At 33.0% G+C, this 12,618-nt stretch overlaps 2 protein-coding genes across 4 annotated transcripts; both read left to right on the top strand.

The window, feature by feature from the left end:
- The first annotated feature begins 1,189 nt into the window (after positions 1-1,189).
- On the top strand, positions 1,190-9,005 carry LOC108474271 (probable magnesium transporter NIPA8). 3 transcript variants are annotated; one of them, XM_017776229.2, is made up of 15 exons: positions 1,190-1,623; positions 1,788-1,910; positions 2,405-2,492; positions 2,573-2,634; positions 3,026-3,111; positions 3,226-3,299; positions 3,617-3,719; positions 3,815-3,943; positions 4,024-4,123; positions 4,208-4,327; positions 4,762-4,852; positions 4,940-5,009; positions 5,187-5,283; positions 5,369-5,553; positions 6,812-9,005. In XM_017776229.2, exons 2-15 carry the CDS (start codon positions 1,818-1,820, stop codon positions 8,916-8,918), a joined length of 3,405 nt encoding a protein of 1,134 aa, XP_017631718.1. In that variant the 5' UTR covers positions 1,190-1,623; positions 1,788-1,817; the 3' UTR covers positions 8,919-9,005. The 3 variants fall into 3 exon arrangements, with proteins under 3 accessions (XP_017631718.1, XP_017631716.1, XP_017631717.1); XM_017776227.2 differs by lacking the exon at positions 6,812-9,005 and having other exon boundaries at positions 1,194-1,429; positions 1,554-1,623; positions 5,369-5,918; XM_017776228.2 differs by lacking the exon at positions 6,812-9,005 and having other exon boundaries at positions 1,194-1,429; positions 1,549-1,623; positions 5,369-5,918.
- Positions 9,006-9,507: 502 nt separating this feature from the next.
- On the top strand, positions 9,508-10,568 carry LOC108472936 (uncharacterized). The gene has a single exon (XM_017774503.2). The coding sequence runs from the start codon at positions 9,813-9,815 to the stop codon at positions 10,389-10,391; it is 579 nt and encodes a 192-aa protein (XP_017629992.1). The 5' UTR covers positions 9,508-9,812; the 3' UTR covers positions 10,392-10,568.
- Positions 10,569-12,618: the final 2,050 nt, after the last annotated feature.

Raw genomic sequence — 12,618 nt, 5'->3', positions numbered from 1 at the left:
ATACTGACCGAAGGAAACAATATGCTAAATTAATTTAACAGATTAGTATTTATAGATTTATAGATTCTTATCTTATATGTTGCTTGTTGATGCAATGTTTAGAATTATTTATAATCTCTTTCCAACTCTTGAATAAGAAAATAATATATTTGAGCGCATTCGAACTTATGTCTCTAATCAATAGGTTAAATTTTTTTTTAAACAGGTTTAACGTTTATGTTTATTATTATAAGAATATGCCAATTTTTTTTCTTCTCTTTTTTCTTGTGTATTATTGTTAACACAATTGTTGGAATTGAAAAATGATACAGTATTAAAATTTAACTAATTTTTTCGAAGTTTTGAGGTTAAATTAATTGGTTGAAAATCTAAAGTCCAAAGAAGAAAAATTACAAGGATTTTTGGAAAAAAGTGTTCTAACAATAATTGTTCTTTTAACCCAATCAGAATTTTTACAAGATAAAAGCTAGACTATTATACACTTGACTTTGACTTTGGCATTGGCATTGGCATTGACATTGACATTGATTGCCGCGGCCATAGCGGTTGCTTTCACCCAATCAAATTCCTTCTCAATTTCTCCACTTCTTTATATAATCAAATTACTATTTTACTAATAAATCATTTTTATTCAAACACCAAAAATAATTGATCAATTTGTATAGAAGATCCCTGTACAATGTGTTTTCTTTGGATTTAGTTTCTCTATTACAATTTAATCATTTTTAATACTCTATTTTCTGAAATATGTTTTCAGTTTTAGATTTTTTCCGTTAATTTCATCAAAACTTTGATGCGTTAGTTTTAAAATGTAATTTGTCATATTCATTAGAGAAAAGATTGTATAAAACTATGATTTTATGTGTATTTTTTTATAAATTGATAAATATTACTATACATTTTTTTAAATATGCAAAAGAATTTGTCTAATTGTAAAAAACAAACAAACAAACTGTACATGTTTAAAGAAAATAAGACACTTCGAATTATTTGATTGGAATTAATAGAGAAAAGATAGCTTCAAGATTGAAAATATAATTTTCAAAAATAGAAAGATTAAAAATAATCAAATTATAATAAAGGAGAAAATCTGCAAAACAATGTATAATAAAGGACCTTTTATAGAATTTGACCAAAAAATTTACTGCACTTATTCTTGCTTTTTCCTTTTGAAGAAAGGTTTAAATCTACAACTGGTAGGTACAGTTACCCTTTCATTTTTCTTGTTGGAATGAGTCGCACATAAAGATTGACTCGCATGAATTTTCAGACAGAATTTTAAACTCAAATCAATTTTTTTTTTATTTCTTTCTTTTCTTTAAAGCGAACAAAAAAAAAAAAAAAAGACGAGTTTGGTTTCTTTGATTGGATCCGCTGCCTCTCAAAAACCAAATTGCAATTGCAAAGTCGAGTTCCCTTTCTCCGTTAGGTAAAGCTTTGTTATTTTCTTCTTTTGGTGTTACATTTTATCAACAACAAGAAGGCCGCCGGCCAGTGTTGAACCCATCGCCTGTAGATTCTGAAATCAATTGAATTCGCTTCGATTAGATCAGATCGGATCTCCTAATACAAGCATAGACTTGATCCGCTGCTACGTTTCTCTTTCTCTACGTAGATGCTGGTGTATGATTCTTTTTCCTCTTTTTTTTTTTTGTATGACTTGAACGGATAAATATCAGCTATTCTAATTGTTAACCTGCGTTGCTATTCCTCCTATGATGCTGCATTTGTTGTCAATTATCTACTCTAGCTCTGCTCAAGTTCTCTACTTGCTGTTGGGTTTTCAGTTCTGCTTAAGGGGATCGAAATTATAAACTATGGGAGATTGGGTCATTGGAGCATTCATCAACCTCTTTGGCAGTATTGCCATCAACTTTGGGACAAACCTTCTTAAATTAGGTCATAATGAGGTATGAAGTTTGCTAAATTTTGTTTCTTTTCACCATCCCCAATCAATTACTTTTTAGATATATTTAGCATTCTTGACATGTTTGTCAAGTCATAAAATCATCCTTGTACTTTCTATACATGTTCATGTTGCTGCATTAGTTTTCAAAAGCAAAAAAAAAAAAAAAAAAGAAAAAAAGAACATACATAAAAACCCATATACTCAACTTTGGGTGTTACTAATAGGCTGAGCATTGCCAATGTGTTGTTTTCATATAAGGTTATGTCTGAATTTCATTGATCTTCTGGGTAAGTTGGTTCTTTACATCTAATGTAAAAGTCTTTCTGGTTTTTTTCCCCTTAGCATGTGATGGAACATCATCATATTTGAAAATCGACGTTTTGTTTCTATATCACATTTTTCAGTAATTTGTCCGTTTCTGGCATAGTGTGGCAGCTTTAATTTTCAATCTTATGACCTTTTTCTTTGTCTCATTGTATCTACTTAAATTCACAGAGGGAAAGACATTCCATGATGGATGGTGAAGGAATGGCTGGAAAGGTTCCATTAAAGCCTATCATATACTTCCAAACATGGAGAGTTGGTACTAAATTGAATAATTGGGTGTTTATTTATGATATATGTGGAGGAAGTTAATGTTAAAATGTAATTCTTCATCTGCAGGTATTCTATTTTTCATTATTGGAAATTGTCTAAACTTCATTTCCTTTGGTTATGCTGCTCAGGTTAGTACCCCCAGACATCCGATCTGAATAGGCTCAATTTTGGCAAAATTACGTATTAATTTTCCTCCTTAAGGAAGTTCTATGATTAAGAAGCTAAGTTTAATGCTTTTATCTTAAATGTTGTGGGCTTGATGCAAAGTTTTATCCTTGACCCCTTGTTATCGGTAAATAGCTTTAGGAAGCTGGACAATTGTTACTCCTTTACTTATTATTGTGGATACTTGTTTGTTTGGGATCCTGCTAAACAACTTGGTCAACTGTTTGTGGGTAAAGGAGGTTTGGGTTTGAAGTTGTTTTTTTTTTTTTGGTTATTACCATTGTGCAAGGCTTTGTATTTTAGTAACTCTGCATTTTTTTTCTCACATTTTCCTTACTTCTTACTCCTTGGCAGTCACTTCTTGCAGCCTTGGGATCTGTTCAGTTTATATCCAACATTGCATTTGCTTACTTCGTCTTAAACAAAATGGTCACTGTAAAGTATGTTTTAGCCTGCAGCAAGAGTTAAATTTTGATAACTAGAAATGAGCCTTACTTTTATTTCATGGAATATTGTGTCTGACTCTATTTCATTGGCATTGTGGTCACTTCCAGGGTACTAGCAGCCACTGCATTTATTGTTCTTGGAAATTTTTTTCTTGTCGCATTCAGCAACCATCAGTCTCCTGGTATCTGATCTCACTTGATTTTTAGACATGGCTGATTATTAGCTTTCGAGTCCTGGTTGCACCCCTTCCTCCTGACCATCAGCCAGTTGATGAAAAGGGGAAAAGGAAGACATACAACAATACATGGATATAAATGTATTGGGTCTCTCTCTCTCTCTCTCTATATATATATATATATGTATAATTGAAATTACTTATATATTCATTTATAAACATCGAGAGAGAGACAGACTTGTCTACATGCAGGCATGGAGGCTGAGCTTTGGTTTCACTGGTTCTAAAAGAAAATGCATGGTCGTTTTCTGTTTCCTTTTCAGTCTATACACCGGAACAGTTGGCGGAGAAATACAGCAATATAACATTCCTTCTTTACTGTCTGATTTTAATCTTAGTTGTTGCACTACATCACTATATCTACAGGTGAGATTTGAGAGTCAGCTGTTTTAGTAATGCTAATATTATCCTTCTTAATATTTGTTGAGCTGTTTGACATGCCTTAATATGCAAACTTTCAGGAGAGGGGAAATTGTCCTTTCTGTTTCTGGACAAGACCTTAGACCATATTGGAACATGCTGCTTCCTTTTTCATATGCTGTAGTTTCAGGCGCTGTAGGATCATGCTCAGTGTTATTTGCAAAATCTCTGTAAGTGGCTGTTTTAGATGTCATTTTTCAATTAAAACTTGCATTGAGATTAAATCTAATTTGAATTTCATATTATCCAGCTCTAACCTTCTAAGGTTGGCAATGTCCAATGGTTATCAGTTGCACAGCTGGTTCACATACTCCATGATACTTTTATTTCTAAGTACAGCTGGATTTTGGGTAAGAATCATGGCAGAATTTGTATTTTATGCTTCTTCTACAAGAGTGATTTTTTGAGACTTATACTGAGCTTTTTTACTGCAGATGGCAAGGCTAAATGAAGGGTTATCACTCTTTGATGCAATCCTTATTGTTCCCATGTTTCAAATTGCTTGGACCTTCTTCTCCATTTGTACAGGATTTATATATTTCCAGGAATATCAGGTCCTCTCTCTCTCTCTCTTGCGGGTGCATGCAACCCCTCCCCCCCTTCTCTCCCCTAGTTTCATATTATGTCAAGATTCTTGGTTCAAATCACCTCACTCCCTGCCTGCATGAATTAATTTTCACTGTAAAATATCTCCAGTGTAGCAACATCATTTGGCTGAACTTAATTATTTATATTGTAGTTGCTTTTTGCAGCAATTGCTTACCGAACAGCCTTATGTAATATTTGCTTTCAAATAAGTGGTTATCATTCATTAAAAAGAACTAAAGTGAAATTTGATGGCTTTTGCCATTTGTCATGTAGGAAGGCTGTAAAGTTAATCATGCAGTTAGTCTGAACAAGCCAGTATTCTTCAATTCTACTCTAGCCCCTCCCTTCTGGATAATGGAATTAGATGATCTCAAACGATGTTTTTTGTTTAACAAAACAGGTGTTTGATGCGCTGAGAACAACTATGTTCATACTAGGAATGGTGTCTGTGTTCGCAGGCATTTCTTTATTGGCACCTGATGAGCCAAGAGGTACTTAGATTGAGGAGTTATGTAATCTCTGTATAAAACATTTTTTAAGTTTTAAGCTTATTCTGACTTCCATTTTCTCCCCTTTAGGTGGTGAAGTGAAGGATGCTTCACATCCAACTTCTGTTTTGTCTTCCAGCAATTCAACTGAAACAGACAGGTAAAAAGCACATTTCTTGGTGTTGTCAATGACTTTGGTCCTTCGTTGATTGCATCAATGAGAGCTGATGAAATTTTGACACATGATTATTTTTTTGTTTATCACCATTGAGGTTATGAGCGTCTAAATGTACTAGCATAATTGTCTTTCACCCGCTGTTCTCATATTTCCTTGTAGGTTCATCTTCGAATCTGAAGATGCAGAAAATAAAGAGATGAAATCATTTACACAACGAATGGTGGTGAAGGTCACAGACATACTTGCCAAGGCAAAGGTACTGCAAATCGGATTTGGAGAATTATGATCTAACAAGATTACTTTAACGCTAACTTATCTGATATTGGTAAATCCGTTTGCAGACAACTTGTTCGCTATCACTAGGTTTTGGAGATGATTCTATCAACGCATCTGCGGTTCTTGTGATGCCTATGATGTCATCAAAGATAACAGGCTTTAGAGGAAGTGGGTTCGATCGGAGTAGGATATTCTCCTTGAGAAATTCAAGTTGGAGTAGGGTTGCAATGGATGAAGAGAGTGCAAAGATGTTAAATGGAGATGGGGTGCTCCCTCAAAGCCCCTGATATAGGGATAGTAAGAAACATTGATTTTGATTCTTTGTTCTTCACATACTTGATTTGTAGTAACACAAATAGCTTAGGATCGATTTGTTATTGTGCCGAGTAGCATATTCTTGCTCATAGAAACATTACACCGTCATATGTTTCTACATTGTATAGTCTTGCTTACCTTATTGAAAGGAAATACGAGTATGTAATGTAAATTAAGAAACATAAAAACATACTGCTGGACTGGACTATTCTGCCTTTGTTAGTACCACAAATTATTTTTCACATGTCAGATTTTCAGGACAATCTTTCTAAATAAAATAAATAAGGTTTTTGTTTTTTTTTTTTTTGTTCTTGTACTAAATTTTAGAGTTCTATCTTTTATTTTACTTCCAGATAACTGGATTTTCTTCTTAATATTATGTTTAACTCTAAATTTCTAATATCAATTTCGTGGAATTAAGCTATATATAATATAAAACCAATTCTTTGGGAGTTACTAGGAGTAAATAGGGTAAGAGTAGGGATAATTTAGGTGTCAAAAGTTAAGGGCAATTTAGATATTCTTTATAAGCAAATTAGTTATTTTAATTATTTGTGCTTTTGATCTCTTTTCAATTTGTTGGAAGTTGTCTTTGTAGTATTTCTTTGAATTAATTGTATTTTAAATATTAGTTTTATTATTTTTTTATTTTAACAATTTAATTATTATATGAATTACTATTCCTTTAAATCTTGTATTAATACTTTAAATTAATTTTATTTTAATATTATTTTATATGTCTCTTATATATTTTTGTTTATATTTGATTTTTCTATAGTTAAATTTACTATGATACACATTACATTTTTGATTTTCTATAGTTAAATTTACTATGATACACATTACATTTCCAACTCCTTTGAGTTTTTGAAATTTTCAAATATTATAATTATTTTTAAGCTTATTGTTAATTTTTAATTAATTATACTTTTATTGTTTTCTCCATCAATTATGTTTTAATTATATACATATACAAATTTAATAAAATAATTTAATATTTAACTTCTTTTTTAAAAAGATTGTGTTTTGGGTTTTACTTTAAAAATTCCGCAAAAGTCCACTGTCCACTAATGGAAAGTATAAAAAAAAAAAAAAAAACACTAAATAAAAGTTTTTGATTAAATCTTTAAGTATGGTATAGGTACCAAAATCAAATTTAAGCAATAATAATAACCCCCAAAATGAACAAGTAGGAGGTTTAAAGTGGATGGCATGCGGAGCTGTCGAGCGTTACAAGCGACCGCCGTTGTCAAAAGCAGCCTGCAGTTGAAGCTGAAGACATCAACTGAAGACACATGCATCTCCTTGATCAAGCAATGCCACACGCTCAAGTCTCTTAAAGCCCTTCATGCTTCCATTCTCAGATCCCTCCACCTCCATCTCCACTCCCTCACCAACCTCATCTCCCACTACGCTTCTCTTGGCTCCATTTCTTACGCCTACACTCTCTTTTCCCACTGCAACTCCTTCTCCAACGATGCCTTCCTTTGGAACGTCATGCTGCGTGGCCTCGTCGACAATGCCCACTACCATCGCACCTTCCTTCTTTATACCCGTATGCCTTATCTGCATATTGCGCCTGATAACTTCACCTTTCCCTTTCTTCTCAAAGCTTGCGCTTCTCTCCGCATTCTCAATTTGGGTTCTCAGCTTCATGCACATGCCTTCGTATACGGCTATTCCTCTCACGTCTTCGTTGCTAACTCCCTCATTTCCATGTACGCCAAATGCGGCCTTTTTCCTGTTTCCGAAAGAGTGTTTGATAAAATGCCCCAAAGAAGTATAGTGTCGTGGAGCGCAATGATTGGAGCGTGCTTGCAGTGCGGTTATCATGAGCAAGGGTTGTTGCTATTTACCAGGATGTTGGATCAAGGAATTAAACCCAACAGGGCTTCTATTTTAAATGCCACAGCCTGCGTTCGGCGTGAGAACGCGGCTCATCATATGCATAGAGTCATCATGGATAATGTACTTGATAATGATCACTCCGTGCAAAATGCCACCATGCTTATGTTTGCTAGATGCGGAAGAATTGACCTTGCTAGAAGCTTATTTGATGGGTTCACATACAAGGATTTGGTTTGCTGGGCCTCAATGATCGACGCATATGCTCGGGCTGACTTGCCACTTGAAGCTTTGCTCCTCTTTAACCAAATGAGATTACAATGTGTCCTTCCCGATTCTATTACCCTTCTTGCCGTGATTCAAGCTTGTTCAATACTAGCTTCTTGGCACCTTGCACGAACCCTTCATGCCGTTATTATTCGTTGTTTCCTAGAGTGTCAATTAGTGTTAGATACTGCTGTCCTTGACCTTTACATGAAATGTGGGAGCTTAACGTATGCTAGAAAAGTTTTCGATAACATGAAAGGAAGGAATATCATCTCCTGGAGCACTATGTTATCCGGGTATGGTATGCACGGCCACGGTAAAGAAGCACTTCATCTCTTTGATCAAATGAAGGCCTTAATAAAGCCAGACCACGTCACATTCGTATCAATATTGTCAGCATGTAGTCATGCCGGTTTAATTAATGAAGGATGGGAGTGCTTCGATTCCATGGTAAGAGACTTTGGGGTAACACCAACGTCCGAACATTATGCATGTATGGTTGATCTATTGGGCAGAGCTGGGCAGTTGAACCAGGCCCTGGAGTTCATTGAAAAGATGCCTGTGAGACCAGAAGCTGGTGTCTGGGGGGCACTGCTTGGAGCTTGTAGAATTCATTCAAATGTAGAACTGGCAGAAATCGCTGCCAAATCGTTACTCAACTTGGATGCCGAAAATCCCGGAAGGTATGTTCTCTTGTCCAACATATATGCATCATTGGGAAAAAGAAGAGAAGCTTATAGGATTAGAAATTTAATGAAAAGCAGAGGTGTAAAGAAAAAAGTCGGTTGGACTAGTATAGAGATTAAGGGCAAGATGTATACGTTCGTGGCCGGGGATAGAGCAAACCCTGAAATGGATCTAATCTATTCAGAGTTGGGTAAACTAATGGAGAGGATTAGACAAGAAGGGTATATACCAGATGTAAGCTTTGTATTGCATGATGTGGAGGGGGAGACAAAGGAGATGATGTTGTATGCACACAGTGAGAAGCTGGCCATCGTTTTTGGGCTGATAAAGTTGGGACATGAAAGTTCGATTAGAATAACAAAGAATTTGAGGGTGTGTGGTGATTGTCATACGGCTACAAAGTTCATTTCCAAGGTTACAGGAAGGGAAATTGTGGTGAGAGATTCCCAGAGGTTCCATCATTTTATGAATGGCACTTGTTCCTGTGGAGATTATTGGTGATTATGTTTTTGCTGTAATTTTTTTTTATTTTCAATTATTTAATTTTTTTTAAACAAATTTATTAGATTTAAAACCGAGTTAGAAAAATACATGTCTTTAGAAAATTTGTTATGCGCCCCTGGAAATATTGAGATAATCCTAAATAAGTTATTAAGATTATTTACTTGATCCATGCTAGGCTCAATATAAATTCAAAGGAAGAAACTTACATGTATATTTCTTTTGGGTGAATTCCACAAAAAGTCCCCAAACTTTAGGCTAAATTCTACATTGCTCAACTGAGTCCCCAACTGCAAAGTTTAGTATTAATGTGGCTTTTCCTTCAACGGAACTACCAATGCAAGGATGACGGTTATACGAAATTTTGCAAATTGAAGACTTATTGATACATTTTGAAGTTTGAAACCTATATAGAATTTGACCTAAAGTTTGTAGACCATTTGTGGAATTAACCCTTAATATATAATTGTTCTGGATTAGTTTAATTTATTTCTGGATATAAAAAAGTTTCATTTTAATTTTCAATTCCATTGATTTAATAAATTGATTTGATCTTAATTAAATAATTTTTCTATGCGATACAATAAAAAGTCAGTTGAACTCTTTGTCCGAATCACCATAAGGTCGGTTTTTGTGCCATATACGGTCGGTTTTCAGTGCCCGACTGATCGGTTCAGATTCCAACTACGTAGTTTTTTTTTTTCATAGGTCTAAAGCAAGACAGGAAAAAAAAAGTCCGGAGTCCCCGTCCATAGTCAAAATACCTTGGATTGGGATTACGAATGAGTAGGAACGATAGTGAAACCTTATCTGGGGTTTTTTTTTTATATTGCATAAAATAAAACTAATTTTATCCCAACTGAAGCACTGGTGGCATTCGCAAGTGTCAACGCAATGGCTAAAGAATTAGGAGAGGAAATAACTAAGAAGCCATTGATAATAGCAATGAAAGGGCATCCCGGCACTGGCAAATCCACTTTAGCCCATGCCTTAGCCTCAGCCCTCAAATTCCCTCTCGTCGACAAAGATGACATCCGCGACTCCACTTTTCCGCTCCATCAGCAACCACAAGGTTCCCACACCCTCCTCAACCACTTCTCCTACGAAGCTATCTGGCGAGTCGCCTCAACTCAGCTCCACCTCGGCATCAGCGTCATCATCGACTCTCCTCTCTCTCACAGAACCCATCTCGACCGTCTCATCAGCTTAGCGGCGTCGGCCGGAGCCCGCCTCCTGATTGTGGAGTGCCGGCCATCGGACGAGGCTAAGTGGAGGGAGAGGCTTGAAGGGAGGGAAAAGAGTTGGCACAAGCCAAACTCTTGGGAGGAGCTTCAGGAGCTGATTAAGGGGTATGGCGGATGCACGGAGTACGATGTCGGAGATGTGCCCAAGATGGTGGTTGACACGACGGCGCCTAATCTAGGGGTGGAGGAGTTGGTTTCCAGTGTAGTGCGTTTCATTGCTTCTTCTTGAGGCAGATCAGTTGGATTGTACTGTGGGCGACCCAACCCCGATGTGCATAAAAACTTTATTACTACTAGAAAGACTTCATTTTAAAATGCTGTTTTGCGTTTTTGAAGCGTATACTCTCAATCAACTATAATTTTTTTTACTTTATTCATTAAAAATAAAAATTTTATAATTTAAATAGCTATGTGTTGAATTAATTTCTAAATATAATACTCGGTTCAATCAGATCTAAATTGAAAGGTATTTTAACACTATTCACTATCTTGTCAGAAATAATCAAATAATTCAATTCATAATAAAATTACAATCATTTCCAAGCTTAAATCAAGCATATGAAACATTAAAATAATCTAGGAATAAATCTTGACTAAACTGAAAGTTTTACAATAATTTAGGTGAAAAAGTAAAAATAGCAATCACACAGCCAGGTTGTGGGATCTTGAAGTATACGGTTTAAATATCATGACATGATTTAGCATACGGGATAATATATAATGAAGTGTATTTAATTTTAATCTTTGTTGGTGGGTGGGAGAGGGGAAGGAAAAGGGGACGATGGTGCGGGAAAGTGTTAAATAAATAAACAAAAATATTATCTAACTAATAATTTAGAGTTATTTTAGTATAATTTCAATAATGTTTTAGGGTAAATTTTATATTTTATATTATTACCTAACTAATTAACTTTAATTTAAAATAATTTAATAAATTTATCTCAAAATTAATATATAATTAAATTAAATATAAATTTAAAATACTTAATTTATTTGAAATCAAATAATATATTTTATAAAAGAAATCTATATATATTTAATTTTATAATATTTCAAAATGTAATTAAATTTTCATTATTTTATCAAATAAAATAATAAGAGTATAATTAACTTTTTGTTACTTTAAATTTATCTAATATATAAATTTCGAAAGGTCTATAAAATTTTTTTCAAACTTGAGGAAGTAAATGAATATTCTTCGAACGATAAAAATAATCCTATTTTATATTAAACATGAAAAAAAATTAAATTTCTTTTACTCTAAATCATAAATATAAATATATAGTTATAATAACGTGCGTGATTGTTAATGAAATTTACATTATGTAAAGTCCATATTCTATGGTCGGAAAAATTGGTGCTACCAAAATCTATTAGAAAGTACAAATAATTTTAAAACGTTATAATTATTTATTTGATCCTATAATTTTAAAAGAGTTATTTTAGTTATTTATTTAATTTTTATTTTTTAATTTTTAAATTTGTATTTTTATCAAATTATCTCAAAATAGATGGAAAATTCAAAATTGTTTTTAATTAAAATCATTAAAATTATTGTAAAAAGTAAAAGAATATAAAAATTAATATATTTAAAATTTAAAAAATAATTAAATCTTGACATGTCATTTAAGTGATAATCTAGGTGTATCAACAAAGTTAATATACATTAACCTTTTCATATATTTTAATTAAATTAATAAAAAATATAATTTTAAAAATAAAAAATAAATAAATAAATAAAAGACTAAAATAACTTTTTATAAAATTAAAAGATAAAAAAAAGTCATTATTCTTTTAGAATCCAACCAAATTACGCCATCTAAAACCTTTTATATATAGACCAAATAAAATAATGATTTTAGAGTTTAATTAGTTAAGCTATTTAACAACAATAACTAACCGAATTAATATCACCAAACAATTTAAATGGAATTAAATAAACATTCATGAGTTTGCATACGGAATCTCAATGGGTTAGCAATTAGCATAACAAACTACCCCAATCTAAGTACTTTTATATATTAGATTTTATTTTAATAATCTTATTATAATTGTTCATCATATTTGTTCTTTTTTATAGAATATTTATAACTACTCATATCCCCTCCGCAACTTATAGAAGGATAACGCACTTCAGCACACTCAAACCTACGTCTTCTTACATTGGCAATAATATACATGCTAGTCAAACTAAAACTCAATCGACTATATATTAGATAATTAAATACTTTCATATGCACGTATTATATACTAGATTACATAACAAGTAAATAATTTATGAATATCTTTTATTAATTTCGAGTTTTTTAAAGATAAAATTATTAATTCATTTCTAAAGTCGAACAGGGAATCTAGAGATTGTTCTAACCTGTTTCACCAAAACTAAATATCTCATAAAATACAACTTTTTACCTATTTTATTTCTTCCATATAAAAATAGATTCATTAAGCTTCAA

This window comes from Gossypium arboreum, chromosome 11 (genome assembly GCF_025698485.1).
Source record: "Gossypium arboreum isolate Shixiya-1 chromosome 11, ASM2569848v2, whole genome shotgun sequence".
NCBI classification, from domain to species: Eukaryota; Viridiplantae; Streptophyta; class Magnoliopsida; order Malvales; family Malvaceae; genus Gossypium; species Gossypium arboreum.
Note: the sequence above shows the minus strand (reverse complement) of the source record. Positions and strands in the feature narration are given on the sequence as shown.

Bases quoted from the DNA above. Each gene is read 5' to 3' on its own strand.
- LOC108472936 (XM_017774503.2), top strand. From the start codon at position 9,813: ATGGCTAAAGAATTAGGAGAGGAAATAACTAAGAAGCCATTGATAATA.
- LOC108474271 (XM_017776229.2), top strand. From the start codon at position 1,818: ATGGGAGATTGGGTCATTGGAGCATTCATCAACCTCTTTGGCAGTATT. The intron at 2,493-2,572 runs GTACTAAATTGA...CTTCATCTGCAG, and splicing joins CTTCCAAACATGGAGAGTTG to GTATTCTATTTTTCATTATT. The intron at 5,554-6,811 runs GTTAAATGGAGA...ATGAACAAGTAG, and splicing joins GATGAAGAGAGTGCAAAGAT to GAGGTTTAAAGTGGATGGCA.